The sequence below is a fragment of the Saimiri boliviensis genome, chromosome 1, assembly GCF_048565385.1.
Source record: "Saimiri boliviensis isolate mSaiBol1 chromosome 1, mSaiBol1.pri, whole genome shotgun sequence".
Classification (NCBI taxonomy): Eukaryota; Metazoa; Chordata; class Mammalia; order Primates; family Cebidae; genus Saimiri; species Saimiri boliviensis.
Genome location: NC_133449.1, coordinates 287885504 through 287907571, shown reverse-complemented (window position 1 = coordinate 287907571; position 22068 = coordinate 287885504). Strand labels below are relative to the sequence as shown.

The following is a 22068-nucleotide window of genomic DNA, read 5'->3' as shown; positions in this document are numbered from 1 at the left end:
GAAAGTCACTGGCTGGGGACAGAAGGACAGCCAGAATAAGTCATGTAAGAGTCAATTCATGTGTGGCAAGCCAGACTTCTGTACAGCCTACCAACCTTTAAAGAAAGCCAACACCCCCCTGGTATGAGTGGAAATGGAATGCTGCACTTTCACATACTGCTCTTCACACAACTCTGCAGAACTTGTTAGTCCCAATATCTGGTCCCAATGCAGCAGATTCAGCCTGTGCAAATCTCCCTTTGTTGAGGGTGCCTTTTTTTTTTTTTTTTTTTTTTTTGAGACAGAGTCTCCCCCTGTCACCCAGGCTGGAGTGCGGTGGCACAATCTCAGTCACTGCAACCTCCACTTTCTGAGTTCAAGCGATTCGCCTGCCTCAGCCTCCTGAATAACTGGCATTACAGGTGCTGGCACCATACCTGGCTAATTTTTGTATTTTTAGTAGAGACAGGGTTTCACCATGTTGGCCAGGCTGGGCTCAAACTCCTGACCTCATGATTCACTGCCTCAGCCTCCCAAAGTGCTGGGATTATGATGTGAGCCACCATGCCCTGCCTTAAAGATTTTTAAGACATAAATGTGTACCTCTCAAAAGACACACTCTGACAGTGCAGCGTTTTTGCACTCAGGCATCCCCAGATGTGGACAGTCACACTGAGTCAAAATGCAGAGAATAAAAAATGCATATAGCCTGATGCTGTCTTTGGGAAATGGGATTGAATGTATCTCCATTGCAGACCTTCTAATATGCTTCCCAAAAAGTTGTCAGATTGAAAATCACAAAAGGGTTCTAAAAGGAGAATAAGAACTTGAGAGGAGAGAACATTTATCCAACAGGCCCTCTAAACCTTGTTTAGGATTTGGGCATCATAAGGGCCATGGGAAGATACCGATACCGCAGGACTTGAAAAGCCAATGAATGGTACCATCTTGCATTTCTTCTGACATGTGAAGGGTAGACTAGAGTGTACAATAAGAAATTTAGGAGAACAGGTAGGAGGCCATGGCTGTGATAAATCCAGGGATCAGAGAAGCTGGGATGGAGACAAAGTTACAAAAAGAGAGTTACTGAAATTTCAGCATTGAACCAAATATAGTTTTCTATGGAAAAAGATCAGAAAGAGACTACTCAAACATTTCTTTCCACACTGTCCTTAAATAAGGCAACTATTTGACAATTCAGTTGGGTAGGATAAAAGTAATGAAACTGGGAAGAAAAATTGAAAGGAAGGATGATCTCAGTGCCCCAAATTGTGAAACTCATTTTTCTCTTCTCAATAAATCATTGAATCTGGTTGTTTTCATGATTCCACAGTACCTATGTGGACTTGGAGGTAGTTACTCCATAAGTTTTTAACGCTCCCTCTGGAGAATGAAGGAGAAAATGTCTTACATTCTATTATAAACCCAAGGCTATTGCTACTCCACAGTTTATTTGGAAAAGTCCTTAAGGAGTCAACCTGGGATGAATACTAGAGTGAAACTTTTCATCATAAAGGCAAGACACAAGTCCTTTGACTGGGTAAAGTCCCATGATATTAAGACAGCAAATTAAAGATCTTTAAATAGATGAATCATCTGGAGGCAGGATTCACATTTAAACCATATGTAAAATTCAGTTGTAAGATAAACTACTGACATCTAGAGCTGTGACATTTTCTGAGGAAATGACTACAGTTCGGGCACACTGTCACTCCCCCAGTCTACTCTTCACCCTAATGCCTTTATGTTCTTCCTGCTTTAAGAAGCATTGTTTTACTACTAGCAAAATGAAGCAGCCATATAACTTTCAATTGAATATGAAATGATATAAAAAGATAATGCATTACCTTCCATATTATACCTGTATGCCAACCTAAGAATCATGGTTTTCTCATTTACTTTTATAATAGCAGTTAGGTCAGAAAAAGGTACTAAATCACTTAGCCCACACGTATATCTCAGTACATTTACTTGTTATTTACTTTTCCATTTTTCACACAAATCGCTGGAAAATCACACAGAAGCCTACAAGAAAATTCTCATTGAAATTCACATTTAATTTTTTTTTAATTTATAATAAATTCTCTTTAAAAATATTCTCTCATTTTTCTCTTTAATATGGACTTTCTACCTGGGCAATGGTTCTGTCAGGACACCAGGATCTAATAAGAAGAAGGTGTCTGAAGCAGTCAAGAGATTTGCCATAGGCGTTTGGAAAAGGTTCCTCCTCTGGGTTTTCCTTATCAAACCAAATTTTCCACATTTTCTCATTTCTTGATATCTGAAAAAAAACATGGGATAAAAAAAATGTGTCATGCTACCCAACAATCTTTCAATAATAGGTCATAGATATTTTTCATCAAATCTCTGACCACTGTAGATACGTGAAAATTATATTCCTTGGCTATTTTTTTATTTTATATTGTAGTACCAAAAAATTTGATAGTCTAAAATCAAATGTGATTTGCTCCAACGTCAGTCTATATTAACATCAGCCTACAGCTAGCTTTCAACACAGGGAGAGTCCTGGGATGTTTAATTTCTTCTATGCCTTTGTGGTAACAAATTTGTAAAGAATACAACAAAATCAATGAAAACTCATTTTCATTATGTCAACGAAGTCTGATTTGCTCCACAAAATCTTCTCATGTCAGGAACCAAACCTCATTCACTTATGTTTCCTCATTTCCCAGGACCACTCCTGACATAAAAAAAGACATTTAATACATGTTTATTATTGAATGAACAGCTTTTTGATCAATACTCTATTAATCTAGAGTAATTGGAAATATGCCACTTAATATCAACAAGTGAATGATCAGACACCTGCTCCCTCAGGCAACTGTGAAAGAGTAAAAGGGCACAGTACATTATCCTCTGGAGCTTAAAACACCAAAGATAGGCAGGAATTACATGATAAGCAGATCAGAAACACCAAACAAATGTCTGCAGATAAATATCATCTTATGTTGTCTGGTATATTTCCTTTCATTAAGGGCTCAAATGTCTTTCTTGGGATATAATCAAAGGCAAATCATTCCAGGTTCATATTTAGCAAGTACTATGTAAGAATAAACAATGGTAACTTCTTTCAGTCATGAAGGACTACTTAATATTGAGGGATTTCATGCATAAGATATCATCTCCAGAAGGTAGCAACTTCAATATCAATGGTCTGTGTAAGGCCACTGGGGATAACCATCTTGGGGAATAACCCAAAAGAATGGTTTGTATCCCCAAGTACATGCTAGTAATAATAAACATCACCAGTGATAAGCCAAAACATAAAAGTATAGCAGAACATAAGCAACTGGTGAAATTAAACTGGGAGAGTCAAGAATTAACTTTAAGACACTTCCTGGTCAAAAAAAAAGAAAAAGCTTCAACTTGTAAATGAATAAAGCCACCCTGCTGCCAACCTCATTTCTCTATGGTCACCTGATTTTCAAGAACCTGTTTCTTGGCTTGTCCCAATTCAATTTTCTATACCCAACTTCCATGATTTTAGCACATGCACAATTCATCAGAGCTGGCTGATTCTAGAAGGATGATAACTTCTAAAGATAAAAGGCCAAGTGTTTGCATAAGATTCATACCCAGGTGCCTAAATCAGAAAATTAGAAGGGCAGGAGAGGAAGAAGAAGAGGGAGAGAAACATTAGGCAAGAATGGAAACTTAGCAATCAGAGGCACACTGTTCATATGTCTTTTCGTTTAACCTCTAGAAAGAAGAAAAAGCCTTTTTAAGTCTATCTAATTACTCAATCTAATTGGATCTATCAGTTTTTCTACTTGTGGACCTTCGATTGGTGATACCAACATCTGGCCCATGATGGCACTAAAGTTCCTGGGCATTTCTTCCTGCAATACCATTCTACAAAGAGTGGAGCACGCTTTATCAGAGTGTAGGTGAGCTTTGAAGAAGGTCAAGCACATGTAACGCCATTTTAAGAGTGACAATGGTAGACTGGACAGGGAAAATGTGGCACATATACACCATGGAGTACTACACAGCTATAAAAAACGATGAGTTCATGTCCTTTGTAGGGACTTGGATGAATCTGGAAACCATCATTCTCAGCAAACTGACACAAGAACAGAAAGCCAAACACTGCATGTTCTCACTCATAGGTGGTTGTTGAACAATGAGAACACATGGACTCAGGGAGAGGAGCATCACACACTGGGGGCAGTTGGTGGGGGTAGGGGAGAGACAGTGGGTGGTGGGGAGAGAGGGGAGGGTGGGAGGGATAACATGGGGAGAAATGCCAGATATAGTATGCACCTAAAGATAAATAAATAAATTTTAAAAAGAAAAAGAAATGTTCATTAAAAAAGTAAAAAAAAAAAAAAAAAGAGTGACAATATTAAGAACTATCTCTCCTCCACAAATATTGTAGAAATCAGAAAGCTGCTCAACATAACATTAGCTTCAGTTGATTTAAAGCACAATTACCTGATCAAGGATATCTGAAAACTGTCTAAGTTTGCTAAGTTCCACCAAATTCAGCCAAGTCATGTCCAGGATCCATTTTGATGGTTTTGGAGGACAGGTTTTAAGGTCTAATGAGGCACCACCTTTAAAATTAAACATAAAATTATCAGATTTTCCTTTCTTCAATGTGAAACAATCTACTTAGTAAAATTTTTTACAAACTATTTTAATTTCAATTATTTTACTACTTTGACATTTTTAAGCATAGAAATATAAATTATTGTGAAAACATGCAACATTCAATAAATCAATACATAATTTTAGAAAAACCCATTTAAATCATGAGTAATACAACTCTGGAACCAGGAAGATGCTGGATTCTGTCATAGTTTCGCCTACAAAAAGTCTGAGACAAGTCTTTTCATTTTTCTGGGTCTCTAATTCCTAATACATAAAATCAAACCTGTGTCATGATGTATGTGTGTAAAGCACACAAAACAGGATAGAGGACATGGCAGAGGGTCACTAACTGAGCAGCAACTGTCAATATTTAGAATTTCTCAATGTTAGCACAAACTAATGTTCAAGAGATAACTTATCTAGAAATGTTAGTAGTACTACATGTATCTGAAGGATTCTCTTTTATAAATCAGTGTATTACTTACATCCATCTTAAACACACCCCAAGGGTTCCCATGCTATGTCACTTATGTGGTTATACCATAAGCTAACCACAGCAAACATTTCCATTTGTTACTGGCCCTTATCTTTTTGCTGACAGTTTACCAAAGCTCATGTAACTCATATAACTGACAGCAATGTAAGATAAATGACACCTTAAAAAGGTTTTTGTTGCCCACTTCAGAAAAATTGAATATATGAGCAACCAAATTTTAAGAAAGAGTTAAGAAGACTTCTCTAGGATAAAATACACTGTTTAATAAGTAATATCTATTGAATAATATCAAGGAAGATATGCTCAACGCATTATTCTTTTTTTTTTTTTTGACAGAGTTTCACTCTTGTTGCCCAGGCTGGAGTGCAATGGTGAGATTTCAGCTCATCGCAATCCCCACCTCCTGGGTTCACGTGTTTCTCCTGCCTCAGCCGCCCAAGTAGCTAGGATTACAGGCATGAGCCACCACACCCAACTAATTTTGTAATTTTTGTAGAGACAGGGTTTCTCCATGTTGGTCAGGCTGGTCTCAAACTCCCCACCTCAGGTGATCCACCTGCCTCAGCCTCCCAAAGTGCTTGGATTATAGGTATGAGCCACTGCACCCAGCCTATGCATTATTCTTAAAAGGATAAAATCAATCCATTTGGCCACTGTAAAAATCCTTTTTCGAACAGAGTAGGTTATAAACAAACAACAATACTCAAGATATTTATTGAGCTAATCTCTATTTTATCCAAGCACCATGTACACCACTAAATTGTTACCTTTTGCCAAATCCATCTTAATGTATTTACAATGAGGTAAGTATGGCCTTGAAGCCAATTTGATGAAAATATTAGCTCATAAAATGAAAACAGATTGTTTTAATGCCAGGGAGCAAAGATCTGAAGACAATGAATTGTGTTGAACAAAATGATGCACCAATTTCCATGGCGACTGTCCATTTTCCAACAAACTGAAAAGAATAAGACACTCACCAGAGGGTTAGGGAAAGGCTATTCACAGAAAGGAAAGAATGTTCCTCACAGGCCAGAGTCTTATGCATTAAGTAGAGGGTAACTATGTCATGACTAACCTACCCGCTCCCAAAGTACACAATGAGGCACAAATAGTGATTGTGGTAACAAATAAATAGACCCTTGATGAATAAACAGCTGAGAAAGGAATAATTCAAAATAAATTGTCAAAATGATGAAGAATTGTGTGGTTCCCTTCTTTTCTCAAACTCTTGTTTTGAAAAGCAAAAAGTAAGTTTGGGTTTATTCTTTGTAAAAATGATACATGCTTATAATGAAAGTTTTATACAAGCTACGTCACACAATCCTAAATTGTCACAGCTAAGACAGACTTAGAGAATAGTCTAGGCTGAGTCTTTCCCATCTTAGAAATGACTAAAAGACCAGCATCAAAACACTGTTGAGGCCAAGAGCAGTGGCCCACATCTGTAATCCCAGAACTTTGGGAGGAAAAGCCAAGAGGATAGCTTAACCCAGAAGTTTGAGACCAGCCTGAGCAACATAAGGAGACCTCGTCTCTACAAAAAATTTAAGTTAGTTGGGTGTAGTGGCATGAGCTTGTAGTCCTAGCTATTCAGGAGGATTACATGAGCCCAGGAGTTTGAGGTTACAGTGAGCTGTGATTGCACCACTGCACTCTATCTTGGGTGACAGAGCAAGACCCTGTCTCTTTAAAAAAATATTTTTTTTTTAATGAAATTTGTTGTAGCTATTGGGCTCAATAGCTACTACAACAGAATATCATATGCTAGGTGGCACTCTGCTTATAAACAACCGAAATTTATTTATCACAGTTCTGGAGGATGGGAAGTCCAAGTTCAAGGCACCAGTGATTTGGTGTCTAGTGAGAGCTCACTTCTGGTTCATAGAAGACCCTATTTTTTTTTTTTTTTTTTTTTTTTTTTTTGAGGCAGAGTCTCCGTTTGTCGCCAGGCACCAGGCTGGAGTGCAGTGGTGTGATCTTGGCTCACTGCAACCTCTGCCTCCTGGGTTCAAGCAATTCTGCCTCAGTCTCCCGAGTAGCTGGGACTACAGGCGCGTGCCACCACGCCCAGCTGATTTTTATATTTTTAGTAGAGACAGGGTTTCACCATGTTGGCCAGGATGGTCTCGATCTCTTGACCTTGTGATCTGCCCACCTCAGCCTCTCAAAGCGCTGGGATTACAGGCATGAGCCACCGCGCCTGGCCAGAAGACCATATTCTTACTGCAATTCTCAGATGGTGGAAGGAGCTGGGGTCTCTCTTGAATCTTTTTTTTTTTTTTTTTTTTTGAGAGGGAGTCTTGCTCTGTTGCCCATGCTGGAGTGTATTAGTGCAAAATCGGTTCACTGCAGCCTCCATCTCCCAGGTTCAAGTTATTCTCCTGCCTCAGTCTCCCAATTATCTGGGATTACAGGCATGAGCTACCATATCCAGCTACTTTTTTTTTTTTTATTTTAGCAGAGATGGGTTTTCACCATGTTGGCAAGCCTAGTCTCAAACTCCTGACCTCAAGTGATCTGCCTGTCTCAGCCTCCTGAAATGCTGAGATTACAGGAGTGAGCCACCGTGCCTGCATGAGCCTCTTTTATAAGGGCATCAATCCCTTAGATCAGGCATCCCCAAACTTTTTACACAGTTCACTGTCCTTCAGACCGTTGGAGGGCCGCCACATACTGTGCTCCCCTCACTGACCACCAATGAAAGAGGTGCCCCTTCCTGAAGTGCGGTGGGGGGCCAGATAAATGGCCTCAGGGGACTGCATGCAGCCTGCAGGCCGTAGTTTGGGGACACCTGCCTTAGATGATGACTCTGCCCCTACAACCTAATCACCACCCAAAAAAAACCTTCCTTCTTATATGTTAACCTTAGGGTTTCGGTTTTCAACAACTGAACTTTAGTGGGATCTAAACATTCGCACCATAACACTATCTAAATAACATTTTAAATTATGTTAAATGATTTTAAAGTCCTTACAGAGAGAGTCTATATCACCAGGTAGCTCTCATCAACCTAACTATTGAAGGGCAGGATTATGTTGCAAATATAATCCTGCTCCAAAGTTTCCTCTGAAATCGTTTCATAAAGCAGTGTTAAAACAGCTGTTGAAACCCAAAGACCCATGACAACCAGTCCAAACCATCCAAGTATCAGACTAATTAAAATGACAAAAATGCCCAAGATAATATAATGATGCCCATCATTTGCTAAGCAAATCCTATTTATCAGAATTTACATAAACTATATAAACTCTCAATAATCCTACTATGCAGATTTTAGTATCCTTGTATTATAGACGACGAAACTGAGGCTTGAAAAAGGTAAATGACCTGCTCAAGATCACTCACAAGAAAGTGACAAAGCCAACACATACTCTAAATCTCATCTTCCTAACTCTAAATCTTATGCTTGCTATCATCATGCCAAACTGTGACATGCTTCACAGTATTTCAACAAGAGCTGGACACTCTGTTCAAAGTTATTTACAAGTGGAAATACATTTCATGTCTGAGTTGAGAATGCCAGGAGCAACTATCCATTGAAAAGCTCCAGAAACTGGGGACTAGAGTCACTGAGGCCAGAAATCAGTAACATATGAAGGCTTCACCAGAGAAGGTAACTCTTACATCTACACATCTTTCTCTCCAGACACTCATCTGTCAATTATTCTGATTTAGGAAATTTGGAAAATACGGTTCAAATATAGCTAAAGAGTAAGTGTTTAATGGTTAGAGACAATTAAAGACAGAGAGAGACTGTCCATAAGTTAACCATTTCTAAGTTCAAATTAAAACAGATGGGTCTTTGTTGCTACTATAAGATATATAAATACACACACACACACACACACACACACACACACGAATATGTGTATGAATATGAAAATATATTTGCATATGTATGACTATGGACCTATACCCCCTACCAGGGCACAGGATGTGCATATATCCACATTACTTCCCTACTGCTCCCCTAGGGGTCATCTGCAAGTTCCCCTACAAATCTGCTCTCCGTGTTAAGCATGAAAATCCTCTGCTAGATAAAATTATGTTTTATCTTTAAAGATTTGGTTTAGAAACACATACTAGATAAATCTATTTAGTCCCTCGCATCATTTTCATAGTGTTATGGGATGAATATTATGTCTTCCCAAAACCCCTATGTTGAAACTCTGTATCTCAATTCTGAAGGTCCTGGGAAATAAGCCACTGGAACATAATTTTGATTAGATGAGGTCATGAAGGCAGAGCCCTTAGGAATGGGATTAGTGCCCTTATAATAGTCACTAGAGAGTTAGCTTCCTCTTCTCTGCCCCACAGAATGTGAGGATGCAATAAGAAGACAAGTTGTCTACAAGCCAGAAGAGGCTCCTCACTAGAACCCACTGTGCTGCACCCTGATCTGGGACTTGCAACTTCTAGAACTGTGAAAAATAAATGTCTGTTGTTTATAAGCCACCTAGTCTATAGTAACTTCTTACAGCAGTGAGAACTAAGACACACCGTTACTCTAAATATTTTTTTTCAAGACATGTAAGAATGTGATAGTGTATTTATGTTTTCCAGCCTTCCACTGACTGTTTCATTCAAATGGCCCAGGCGACCTGGCTGTGAGCAATACTTCAGCAGATGCAGAACCAGTCATGCACGGGATGGGCTGCACAGCATGTTCACCCACTTCACTCATCACCGGGTCATTTTGTTTTATTTACATCACACCAGCCTCACTCCACCAGAGGCCCTAATGCCATCCTTTCTGCTTCAACCCTTTTCCCTTAAATGTCTCCATGGCCAGCACTGCCTGCTCTGTCAGGTCTTTGCCTATGTACCAATCTCTTAGACATGCCACCCCATTAAATGTCCCATTGAATACCCTACTTAAACCTTGAAGCTTCTCCCACCTCAGTCACATACCCTGTAACTTCCCACCCCTCTCATCCTGCTCTGTTTTCCTTAGGACTTACTATCTTCCCACTCATTATAAAGTTCCTTTTTTTATTTTTTATTTTTTTGGGGATAGAGTCTCACTCTGTCACCCAGGCTGGAGTGCAGTGACACATTCTTGGCTGTCTGCAACCTCTGCCTCCTGGGTTCAAGTGATTCTCCTGCCTCAGCCTCCTGAGTAGCTGGGACTACAGGCACATGACACCACACCCAGCTAATTTTTTGGTTTTTTGTGTTTTTTTTTTTAAGTAGAGACAGGTTTCACCATATTGGCCAGGCTGGTCTCAAACTCCTTTCCTCACCTCATCATCCACCCGCCTCGACCTCCCAAAGTGCTGGGATTACAGGCATGAGCCACCACACCAGGCCACCCTCCCTAAATCTATATATGCTTTTCAAGGGCTTTTGTTTACTGACATGTCCCAATACCTATTCCATGCCCAGGTATACAGTAGGTCCTCAATATATAGTTATCAATCAAGAAAAGAACAAATAAAATATCTCACTCAAATGCAAATTTACATAATGCAAGGAAATTGTTGTAACCAAAAAATGTTCTACTAAGGGCTTTCACAGTAACTTCTCCATCTGCACCTGTGTGCTATTGTCTCTACTGTGACATTGACCTTTAATAAGAGTGAGAAACTCTTCATGCTTGACCCGATCCCTCTGGATGTCGATCTTTAGGGTAAGCAACAAGGTGAACAGGAACTTGTGCTCCTCATACAGCCCTCGGGCAGCATACTTATAAACCTCATAGGTCATGTGCTCAATGACATTAGCAATCCTCTTGCTTGTAATTGGGTTCTTGACGGACCTGGTGAAGAGAACATTTAAATCAGGCTTATCCCACTGCCCTTTTCAATTCTCTGTAAAAACAATTGTCTTTAATGGAAAATAAGTAACCTTGGAGGAAGAATTCTTATTTTTACACAAGAGTAAGCCTCCTAAATCTAAAATAACAAGCATTCTCTCAACATGAAATAACATAACAGAATCCCAAATGCTGTCTAAATCAATTCTACCTGTAGGGCATGATCACTCACAACAATATCTAGGAATTTTCTTGTTTAACAGAAATACATGAAGCCAAAGAAATCAAATCAATGGATAAATAGTTGGTAGAGCTTTCTCTAGGCGTAAAATGACAAACGAGACAAATCAGAATGATTTGTTAGCACACTGGTAATTACACCAATCTGAGATTTAAAAAAGAAAACAACTCTTACTAAGAAAGCAGAAGGAAGTTATAAATGTAATGTCATCATTTTAGTCCACAGATATAGAATTCAGCTTGGCTTCCCTAGTACAGACGTACCTGGCTAAGGAAAGGTCAAATAAGCCCAGAAACTGGCGGAGTGAAGTCTGATACATCTCATTAACCAAGCGCATCTCGGTAATGAGGAAGTAGAGGATGCTGCCCCGTGTAGCCACTGGAAGACAAAGAGCAAGGTTGCATGTGCTACGAGAGAGGAAAATAAATGACCCGTGCAAAGGGATCAGCCTGAACTCTAAATGAAAACGGCAACTTTTATTTTTATATCTTATCAGTGGCTGCCTACCAGATATGGGATACAATGCAATACACATTTGTTAACATATTTAGTTCTTATTTACAACAGTTTGTAAGTAATTGCCTATTTGTATTTATTAAATGGTACTTCTCATTTTAGAATCTCTAGACCCCTGGTAAATATATTTTACTATTTTTACTATGGGTAGAAAAGACAATCAAAAGAATTTCAAAAGTTCTGTGTTTAATACCCAGCAAGTGAGGTAGCCATGAGGGACCTCATCGTCAAGTTCTGGGGAGAAGCATGCCTGACCTGGGCTTCCAGTCTGCAAAATAAGCTGTTACAAAGATGACGCTTCTGCCTCTCTATAAATAAATGACACTTTGATTATTTTTTAGGAGGAATAATAAAATACTAAAAGATAGCCAACTGAATTATTTAGCAGGTTTCTCTTGTACAAGGCCAATTTGCAAATTGGTGGCTGAGGATAAAAATCTCCCATGAGACTACAGAACTACCTTCCCAATACAAAGACTATACACAAAATACCAGCATCGTGTCACCAAACAATAAACAACTGGTGCACTAATTCTTCAGATTTCACTCATTTGTAGTCATCAGACTTTTTAAAATTCTCCTTCTTTACTTACTAACATCAAAATAAGTTCATGAGAACCTTAAAGGATTTACCAACAAACGTGAATGACAAGTACCTAGAAAATTTATGCCATTATGAAATGTTTTGACCACCATTTTACTGAATATTTCCCAACAGCAATTCCACAAAACACCTCTACTTTGCATAATCATTTGGATAACTCCCTCACATCCTTCCATTTCTCTAATTCTCATTTCTCTCATTTCATTTTCCTGTGACATTTGCCTTTCATTGCCAAACTCACCAGGTCTGTATTCCTCCCGGGCTGAGTTAATTTGAACTTCTGTCTCAGCAGAAATTTCTAGTTTCTGTGTTACCTCCTCGGCTGTCCTTTTTGTGTTGCTCAGCACAACAATAAGACTCTCATCTTCTACCAGGGACCCCTGGGTACTTGTGAGGCGGTAAAGCAAGTTATCTTCCAGTTCCTTCATCTTTCTTTTGTTTGTGGTTACATCTTCCATCAGATGAGTTCTTTCTTTCTCCAATTCCTGTTAATTTGCATAAATATATTTTCTATTTCAATTAACAACTCTTGTTGAGTATTCCTTAAGATGTTAACCTGCATGGCTGCTTTCAAGCTCCTGTATTGTATTTATCATACTCGACTGCAGGAAATAGGGACATCAAAAAAAGGAGAAGGGCCAGGCACAGGGGCTCATGCCTGTCATCGCAGCACTTTGGGAGGCAGAGGCAGGTGGATCATTTGAGGTCAAAAATTCGAGACCCAGCCTGGCCAACATGGTGAAATGCCATCTCTACTAAAATACAAAAAAATTAGCTGGACATGGTGGTGCATATCTGTAGTCTCAGCACTTTGGGAGGCTGAGGCAGATGGATCATTTGAGGTCAGGAGTTTGAGACCAACCTGGCCAACATGGTGAAACCCTACCTCTATTAAAATACAAAAAAAATTAGCTGGGCATGGTGGTGCATGCCTGTAGTACCAGCTGCTCGGGAAGCTGAGGCAAGAGAATCCCTTGAACCAGGGAGGCAGAAGTTGCAGTAAGCCAGGATCATGCCATTGCAGTCCAGCCTGGATGACAGAGTGAGACTCCGTCTAAAATAAAATTAAGAAATAAAATAAAATGTTGAAAAAAAGAGGAGGAGAAGTAACAGAGGAAGGAAGAATAGGTGCCAAGCAACATGAAACCTACTAAAAACACTACCAGCATCCTTTTAATCGGCCAGTTATTTTCTAAACTCAAATCAGTTTCAAGTGATTGTTGTGGTTATATTTAATATTATACATATAATCTTCTTTTGAAGGGGAAATATATTTGAAGACAAAGATATATATATCTCTGATTAAATAGATTTACTTCTCTCTACTTGCTTGAGAGAGTTCCGTTATTGTTTAAATGTGGTTATTTCAAACTTGCTAATTGAAATAGTATCCAAGTCTGTGAAAAGCTACTTTCTGAAATCTCAGGCAAGCAACATAAGCTGCAACCACAAGCATGTTTAAACTGAAAAGTCTTCTCGGTCTGCTGTTCTCTCCAAGAGCAGGGAAGTTCTGCATCTTTTCTGAGGGAGCTTTGTAGACAGTCGAAAGAGTGAAGCCTTGAAGAGTATTCTCCTTATTGTCCATTTCTTCCTCTTGGCAGCTTGGAGAGGGAGAGACAGAGGAAGAGAAGGGAGGAAAAGATGGAGCTGGTGGCAAGGATGGAAGAAGGAGAAATAACGCCTGACACTGAGCAAGCCACAGGAAGAGGAAACCCAAAGGCAGTGGGACAAAAGAGAAAATATGCTTCTGGAACCAAGTCAAATTGTACTAGATATCAACTTGCTTTATGAGAGACCCTATCTGTGAAGCTAAAGAAAAGAATCAAAATGGAAAGAACAATGAATAAATGATATTTACAAATTAAAAATGAAATTTATGTATTAGAGAGTTTATTTGAAAAGCCTCCTGGATTTAGAGCCCATTGACAATTTACCTATGTTTAACTGCATTTACAATGTACAATTCATTATAAGCAACATATGGAGAAACTAGGGTTAAATGCAGGTGACAAACAGCAAAATCACAGGAAAGCAAATATGGTACCAAGCTCTAATCTAATCTCTAGACCAGCTTCAGAAACGTACATTCTCAACTGGGTAGTCTGGATATGACTCAGTAGATGATATGGTTTGGTTCTGTGTCCCCACTCAAATCTCACCTTGAACTCTAATCCCCATAATCCCCATGTTTCAAGGCTGGGACCAGGTCGAGGCAATTGGGTCATGGGGGCAGTTCCCCATGCTGTTCTCATAACAGTGACAGTTCTCACAAGATCTTGCGGTTTCTAACTGACATTTCCCCTGCTTGCACCCACGCTGTCCTTCCACCCCGTGAAGAAGGTACCTGCTTCTCCTTTGCCTTCTGCCATGATTGTAAGTTTCCTGAGGCCTCCCCAGCAGTACAGAACTGTGAGTCAATAAAACCTCTTTCCTTTATAAACTACACAGTCTCAGATATTTCTTCACAGTAGTGAGAGAACAGACTAATACAGTAGGTTTTGTAGATTCTACTCCCTATTGAGAGAGCCAGAAATCTAAAGTAATGCAGTGATGAATCATAAGAAACCATATAAAACATAATGGACTGCCCACTAATTAATTACACAATCTATCTTTGTTATGATCCCGTATGTATACAAACATTGAGGGAAAGGAGAGGCCAGACCTAGCCCCAACCGTCATTGTTAACCATTACACAAGTACCTCCCTTTAGTGGTTCTCACAATTATTCATTTTTAGTACTTAGTTTATGCTTATGGGAAACTTATTCACATACTACTCCAGAAATTACATCTTTTTTAAACACTATTGCTATGCTGGTAACTCCCAAGTTTGTATCTCAGCTTCAGATCATACCTCCTTTCAGTGTCTCCACTTGGACATCTAAGAGATGTCTCCTACTTAGCACCATCAGCAAAACTAAATGCCTGATCCTCCCTTCAAACCTGCTCAACCTCAGCCTTCCATAGTCCAGCAAATGGCAACATTATTCTTCCAAAGGCTCCGGCCAAAACTGTTGCACCCTGCTTGGTCACTTTCTTTTTCTCAAATTCAACAACAAATTCATTGGCAAATCCTCTCTTCTCCACTTCAAACTTAGATTCAGAATCTAATCATTTCTCACTCCTTCCCCTCACAGCACCCTGGTTTAAACTATCATCACCTCTCCCCTAAATTAGGAGATCGAAATAGGTCTCCCTATCCCCAGCTTTACCCCCCAGTCTACGCCCAGCCCAGCAGTCAAAATGACACTACTAAAACATACTTTCTCTCTCAAAACCTTCCAATGGCCAATCTTTCCACTCAGAATGAAAGGTAAAGACTTACCAAAGCCTATAAGCTCTCCCACGCTGCCCCCTCCTTCATTACTGCTGGGACCTCATTTCCTACTTTTCTCCCCTTTTTATTTTGTCGCAACCACATTTGCTATTTCCTGCATCAGTGTTTTTCAAACTTCAGTGCATTAGAATCATCTGCAAGGCTTGTGCTGTAGGCCTGGAACAGCATCTGGGAATTTGCACTTCTAATCCCATGCGATGTGATGCTGATATTCCAAGAAACATACTTTGAGACTCACTGTCTTAAACACACAAAGAACTCTCTTGCCTCAGGGCCTCTGCATTGGCTGCTGCTCTGTCACTTCTGTTCTTCTTCCAAATAACTCACTCTCTTCCTCAAATGTTACATTCTCAGTGAGGCCCACTGTCATCACCCTCTTTAAAATGCTAGCCCACCTGACTCCCCAGCTCTCCCGCTCACCAATGTCTGTACTTCGTATGGCATTTACCATCTTCTAACATAATACATAACTTCTTTATATATTATGCTCCAGGGATAGTTTGGGTTTTTAGTCTATTTTGTTCATTGATAAATTCCCCAATTATTGAAATAAAGCCTGGTACGTAGTAGGCACTCAATTATAGTGCAGATTGAACAATTACATTTGCATCTGTTTTCAAATTGATAAATTGAAGCACACAGTGAACTGGAGAATCTAGTCTTTGTGCCAGAAATACAGATGTGGAAATGCTCTCTCTGAAAACTATGATGTTAAAAAAAAAAATGACGTGTAGACAAAATTGCATGAAGGCCAACAGCAAAGACTACTGGCCACAGCTTCCTGTTTCAGCCAGTTAATCACCATTGATTGAATGGGTATAGGGGGTAGAACCCCACCAGACTCTCAACTCGCCCTCAGAGCACAGTGAATCAGGTCTGGGGACATTCTAGGAAAGGAAGAATTCCCTCTTTAAGCCAAACAAAAGTTCAGAATTCATCTCAATTCTTATTCTCTAAGATGTAGCAACTTAAGCAAAAATCGCTCTTATCAGCTTTGTTTCCCTCTGTTATCTGGTTACATATGAAAGCTCCCTTAGTGGTTATTTCAATTCATTGATTCACTAGATGAGAATTTCAAATTTCAGAAAATGTAGAAATTAGTACAAACAAGTGGCACTTAATTGCTGCTATAAAATTCATTTCCATAAGCAGTTATAATAAAAGCCCTCTCGCATTATGGTTATACTTGGAAATAAAAGTGATAATGAAAATTCAAACAATTTTTATTGCCATATTTATGTTTCACACACTATCACTATCATTTCTGAGCTCCTAAAGGTGAGCATTTAAAGGTCTTCACCTGAAGACAGCTAAGGGAAGAAATGTAAAGCGGTAGAAAGAGTGATGGTTTTGACATCAGGGAGACATACATTTGAATCATAGCTCTAAAAACCCATCTGCTACATGACATTTGCCATGTTTTAAAATTCTGCAAGCCTCAATATTTTCATCCACAAAATGTATGTAGAAACCGCTCATAGGATGATGGTGAGGATATGACCAGTAATGCAGTTAAGATAGTGACTGGATTATGGTAACTGTTCAAAATGTCTCTTCCCTTCCATCTTCTCCCTTGATTCATTTCTGGCCAAATTTTCAGAAGCATGATAATGCTTATTACAAAAATAAGTAGTCTGAATAATCAAGTTGAAATGTGTCACAAAGTAAATGATAAATGATACTTTTGATTTTCACATATCATCATAAAATTATATAATAAAGAAGCTGAAAAGGGATAAGAAAGGAGAACTTAAGTGGCTAAGGATAAATGCTTTCGTGTCAACTGGGAATGAGAACAAGTACTATCAAATTCAAAAGCAGCGCCAAGTCTTATCAACCCTTCCTACACAAAAACCTTTATCTTTGCCCATTTTTTCAACCACATAGCCACTGCCCTACTTGAGAATTTACTTGTCATTCATCGACTACTCTACCAAAACTGGTCTTCCTGATGACCTTTTCTGCTCATAGTCACTTAGGAGATCTCCTTTTCCTACTTTGAAAGGTCCAAAATTCTCAATATAGTTGGCAAAACCTGTCACAGCCTACATTCCTAATCTTATTTCTACTTGACAACTATGGAATTGAGGTTAAAATCGGACCTCCATGTTGCTTATGAAGCAAATATTAATAACATAAACACTGTTAGTAATGATGTATACAATGAGTGGCAAATAATTCCATTTCTGATAAAAAGAAATAGTAACTAAAAAGACTGGACATTATTGAGGTGGCTGTGGTCAATTTAATATCATTGTTAACAATTAAGGTAATTGCCTATATTCCCAAAGGATTAAAATAAAACTAAGAAGCACATTTCTCCAAAGTTTGAAACTGATGAAAATAAAATAAACTAAGTAAATAGTATAATTTAAAGTAACTATTTGGAATCCCAAAAGCAATCTGTATATTAACTAGAAGCAAGTAGCCAAATACTTGGGGACTAGAAAATTATTGGCAAAAGAAAGGTTATCTGAGAAAAAAATAGAACAATTGTTGCTTGCTTTTCATTCAAAATTAAAAGATTGGAAACCTTCTTAGGGATATGGTGATTGGCATATTTTCATTTACATGGCTGATTTAAACATATTTGTATTAAATTACTATCATTCCACCAATTCGTAAGAAGATAAGACTTTTTCAGATTAACATGATAGGGTAAAATTAATCAAAATAATTTTATTGATAAGTCTTTTTCCCACCAAAGGGATTATCTCTCAGCAGGCAGATAGATAAGATAGATAGATAAAAAAGAAAGATTTCTGCTAAGTAGTCTATATAAATTCTAAAGCTACAATGTAAAATTCTTATATAAACTGATATGCTTATTTTTTGAAACATATTCCATAGGGAATTTTAAAAATACAAAATAGATCAAAGTTTAAAAATAAGACCTGACACTATAAAACTATTAGAAGAAAACATAAAGGAAATGCTTCAGGACATTGGTCTGGGAAAAGATTCTATGAATAAAACCCCAAAAGCACAGGCAACAAAATCCAAAATAAACAAATGGGGCTATATCAAAAAGCGTCTGAACAACAGAGGAAACAATCAACAGAGTGAAAAGATAACTACAAAATGGAAGCAAATAGTTACAAACTATTTATCCAGAAGGGGATTAATATCTGGAACATACAAGGAACTCAAACATCTCAAAAGAAAAAAATTTTTTTGATTAAAAAATAGGTAAATTATCTGAACAAATATGTTCCAAAAGAAGACAAAAATGCCCAAATAATGTATGAAAAAATTCTCAACATTACTAATCATCAGGGAGATGCAAATTAAAACCACAATGACATATCATCTCACCCGGCTGGGCTGGTTACTATCAAAAAGTCAAAAAATAACAAATGCTGTGAGGATGAAGAGGAAAGGGAACTGTTAAACACTGTGGGTGGGAATGTAAACTAATACAACCACTATGAAGAACAGTATGGAAGTTCCTCAAAAAACTACACACACGGATACACACTTTGAAACAAATAGAACTACCATATGATACATCAATCCCACTACTGGGCATTTACTCAAAGGAAAGGAAATCAGTATATCAGAGACATGTGTGCACCCCCATGTTTACTATAGTACTATTCACAATTGACAAGATATGAAATTAACCTAGGTGCCTAACAACAGATGAATGGATGAAGAAAACGTGGTATACATACACAATGGAATACTATTCAGCAATAAAAAAAGAATAAAATTCTGTCATTCACAGAACCATGGATGGAACTGGAGGTCATTATATTAAGCAAAATAAGCTAGGATGAGAATGTCAAACACTACATATCCTCACTCATATGCATAAGCTAAAAAAAAAATGTTGATCTCATAGAAGTGAAAAGTAGAACAGAGGATATTAGAGGCTGGAAAGTGTAGGGCGAGGGGTGAGTGAGGGAGAGATTTGTTAAGATACAAAATTACATCTAGATAGGATGAATTATTTATAGTGTTTTATAGCATTGTAAGATGACTGTACTTAACAATAATATATTATATAATTTCAAATAGTTCAGATGAGAATATTGCATGTTCCCAACATAGAGAAATGATAAATGCTTGAGATGACAGATATGCTAATTATCCCAATCTGATCACTATACATTATAATTTGGAAACGTCATTATGTACCCCATAAACATGTATAATTACTATTTGTTAATCAAAAATAAAATAAAAATTTACTTGTATAGGGTGATTTGATAAAATTTCATGTACATAGCATTTGTTAATTAAATGATTTTTTAAGTAGCTTAACAAAAAAGCAAATGAAAACTAATCTTTATACATAAACTGCATTTATATCCAAATTTTTGAAATCAGTAAAAGAAAAATGGCAGCCAGAGTTTTCATTTTTAAAGGTATCATTCAAGCTCCATTACTAAATATTATTTCTTTTTTGTACTTTTTTGTGAGTAATTAAAATAGAAAGATTAAACAAGAGAACTCAGAAAAAGATTTCTTTTTCCTCCACCACCAGTGAGCTGGTGTTAATGATGTCTGTTTAACGTCCTTCTTAAATTACTTCCCACGTCAATTTCACCAAGTTCAGGCACTTGCACCTCAAAAGGAAATCACATACCTGGTTGCTCATCCAGAATTCTGAACAATGGTGATCCCTGGGGCCTTGTATTGTGTGACCAGTAGGAGCTGTTGATCAAAACTGGCATTTTTCTCGCAATAGAACATAGATTTTTTTTAAGTTTCTATCTTATTTCCTATTATCAAAGTGAGAGTGAGCCTAAGAGATTTGGTCTCTATAAAGGAAAGTGGTTGGGGGCCTACTGGTTTTAAAATGGTCTAGATACATCACCTTCTGGTAATAACAGCAGAATGTCCAAATCTACTCACAGGTACATCAGATAAACAACTGGATATTGCCTTGATTTGAATATGAACAGCACATGCATTTAAAATGACTGTCTTGAAGCACACAGAAAATACAAACTCTGTTTAAAAATCATGCTTTGTTTATTTCATATACTCCAAGGTTTCCATGTGTTTCTGAAGCAAACAAACCTGAAGGTCTAGCAGGTGAGTAACTAAGCATTCATGACAGATAATGAGTGATAATAAGGTCCCCCACTGCCCCTGTATCCCCAGGACATAGAACAGCTGATGAATTTTTGGAGTCAAAGATTTGTCTTTTCCTTGCATGATCAATCATGGTTCAGAGCCTCCTTTCACAAGAAGAATCAACAAACCTATGAAGTCATGACTGATCCCCATTGAAGAGACTCAGCCTTTGTTTCAGCTCCACATTTCTCAGATGGTTTCCGACATCAACTTCCTGTTGTGTGGCATATCCTAACCCTTCCTATGTGTAATCCTACTAGCATCAACAGCCCTCCTTAAATCAATATTTCAAATTGGTATTTTATATTCATAATCACCCAAGAAGTGATTATAGTCAAGTCACTTGAGTGACTGCATTGTCACTGAAGCCAAAGGAATAATTTGGACTTTAAAACACTGATATATATCTGTGCTCATAAGGCACAGACATAAGGCTCTTTTCAATTGAGTAACTAGACTGTAGGAAATGACCCAAAAGCACCAGGCATCAACTCAGACCCATTTGTACCACCCAGATTGAGAAGATCCAGCAATGACAGCACATTGAGGAATATGCTGGGAAGTGAAGAAGCTGCAAGAGTAAAAGCCTCTTTGAATAAGCATGCTACTGAAAATCCATCAAAATTAAGTCCAGCAGCTCGCTTCTTCTATCACAAGACCTCACTTTGGGAACAAAATAAATAAAGGTTAGGTGCTATAATGTGGTTCGCATTATAAAAGAAAATGAGTGTCTGTTATTATGAAAAAAAAATGAATGTCACATTCTTCTGGCTAATCATTTTGGAACAGATTCTGATAATGAGATGATATTAAAGGAGTAATTTTCTCAAGGCACTCAGTTTTCCTGAGAAGTAAGAGAAAGCCTGGTCCTGCATCCATACTGGCTTTTCAAGGCTACTCCAAGTATTTTCAAATGAGCTTAACAAGCTCCTTATTTCATCTTCAACCTCTGCTACAACAATTAAGGCTCAGTGATGGGTTTATTTTTGTTTTTGTTGTTGCTATTGCTGTTGCTGTGTTTCACTGCACTCCCAGTCTGTCAGGTCAAATTATTTGTTCCAAGGAGCCTGCATTCATCTCCGTTGAATATAAGAAAACCAAGGACAAGAATATTATTCAAACTGCCATCAGGGCCCCTTCTCTCCATGAAGCCAAGGCTGCAGGTGGAAGGAGAGTCTCAAATACCAGTGACGGAGGTGCCCCAAAAGACCCTCAGGAACTCCCACTTGCTCAAGGTCACATGCTTGAGCATTAAGTTATCCCATAAAACAGAAGGAAAGAAGGCAGACATGGAGTGACATTTCACCAGCATTGTTAAGTCAGTAGCCTTCAGAAGTTACAGGGTGAAACTCAGGTGTCACAAACTTCTGTCTTCTTACATCAGACCCGGTCAGGACATACTGTAGAGCTCTCTTAGATCACAAATGAGAACTAAC

General features: G+C 38.2%; 1 protein-coding gene across 4 annotated transcripts in view; it reads right to left on the bottom strand.

The window, feature by feature from the left end:
- DNAH5 (dynein axonemal heavy chain 5) overlaps positions 1–22068 on the bottom strand; it is a 358938-nt gene that overhangs the window by 44542 nt on the left and 292328 nt on the right. For all 4 annotated transcript variants that reach the window (XM_039471819.2, XM_074387173.1, XM_003932490.4 and 1 more), the window contains 5 exons: positions 12450–12693; positions 11352–11466; positions 10660–10850; positions 4435–4556; positions 2111–2260 (listed from right to left, as the gene is read on the bottom strand). In XM_039471819.2, the coding sequence (XP_039327753.2) occupies positions 2111–2260; positions 4435–4556; positions 10660–10850; positions 11352–11466; positions 12450–12693 (822 nt within the window). The remainder of the gene's footprint in view (positions 1–2110; positions 2261–4434; positions 4557–10659; positions 10851–11351; positions 11467–12449; positions 12694–22068) is intronic.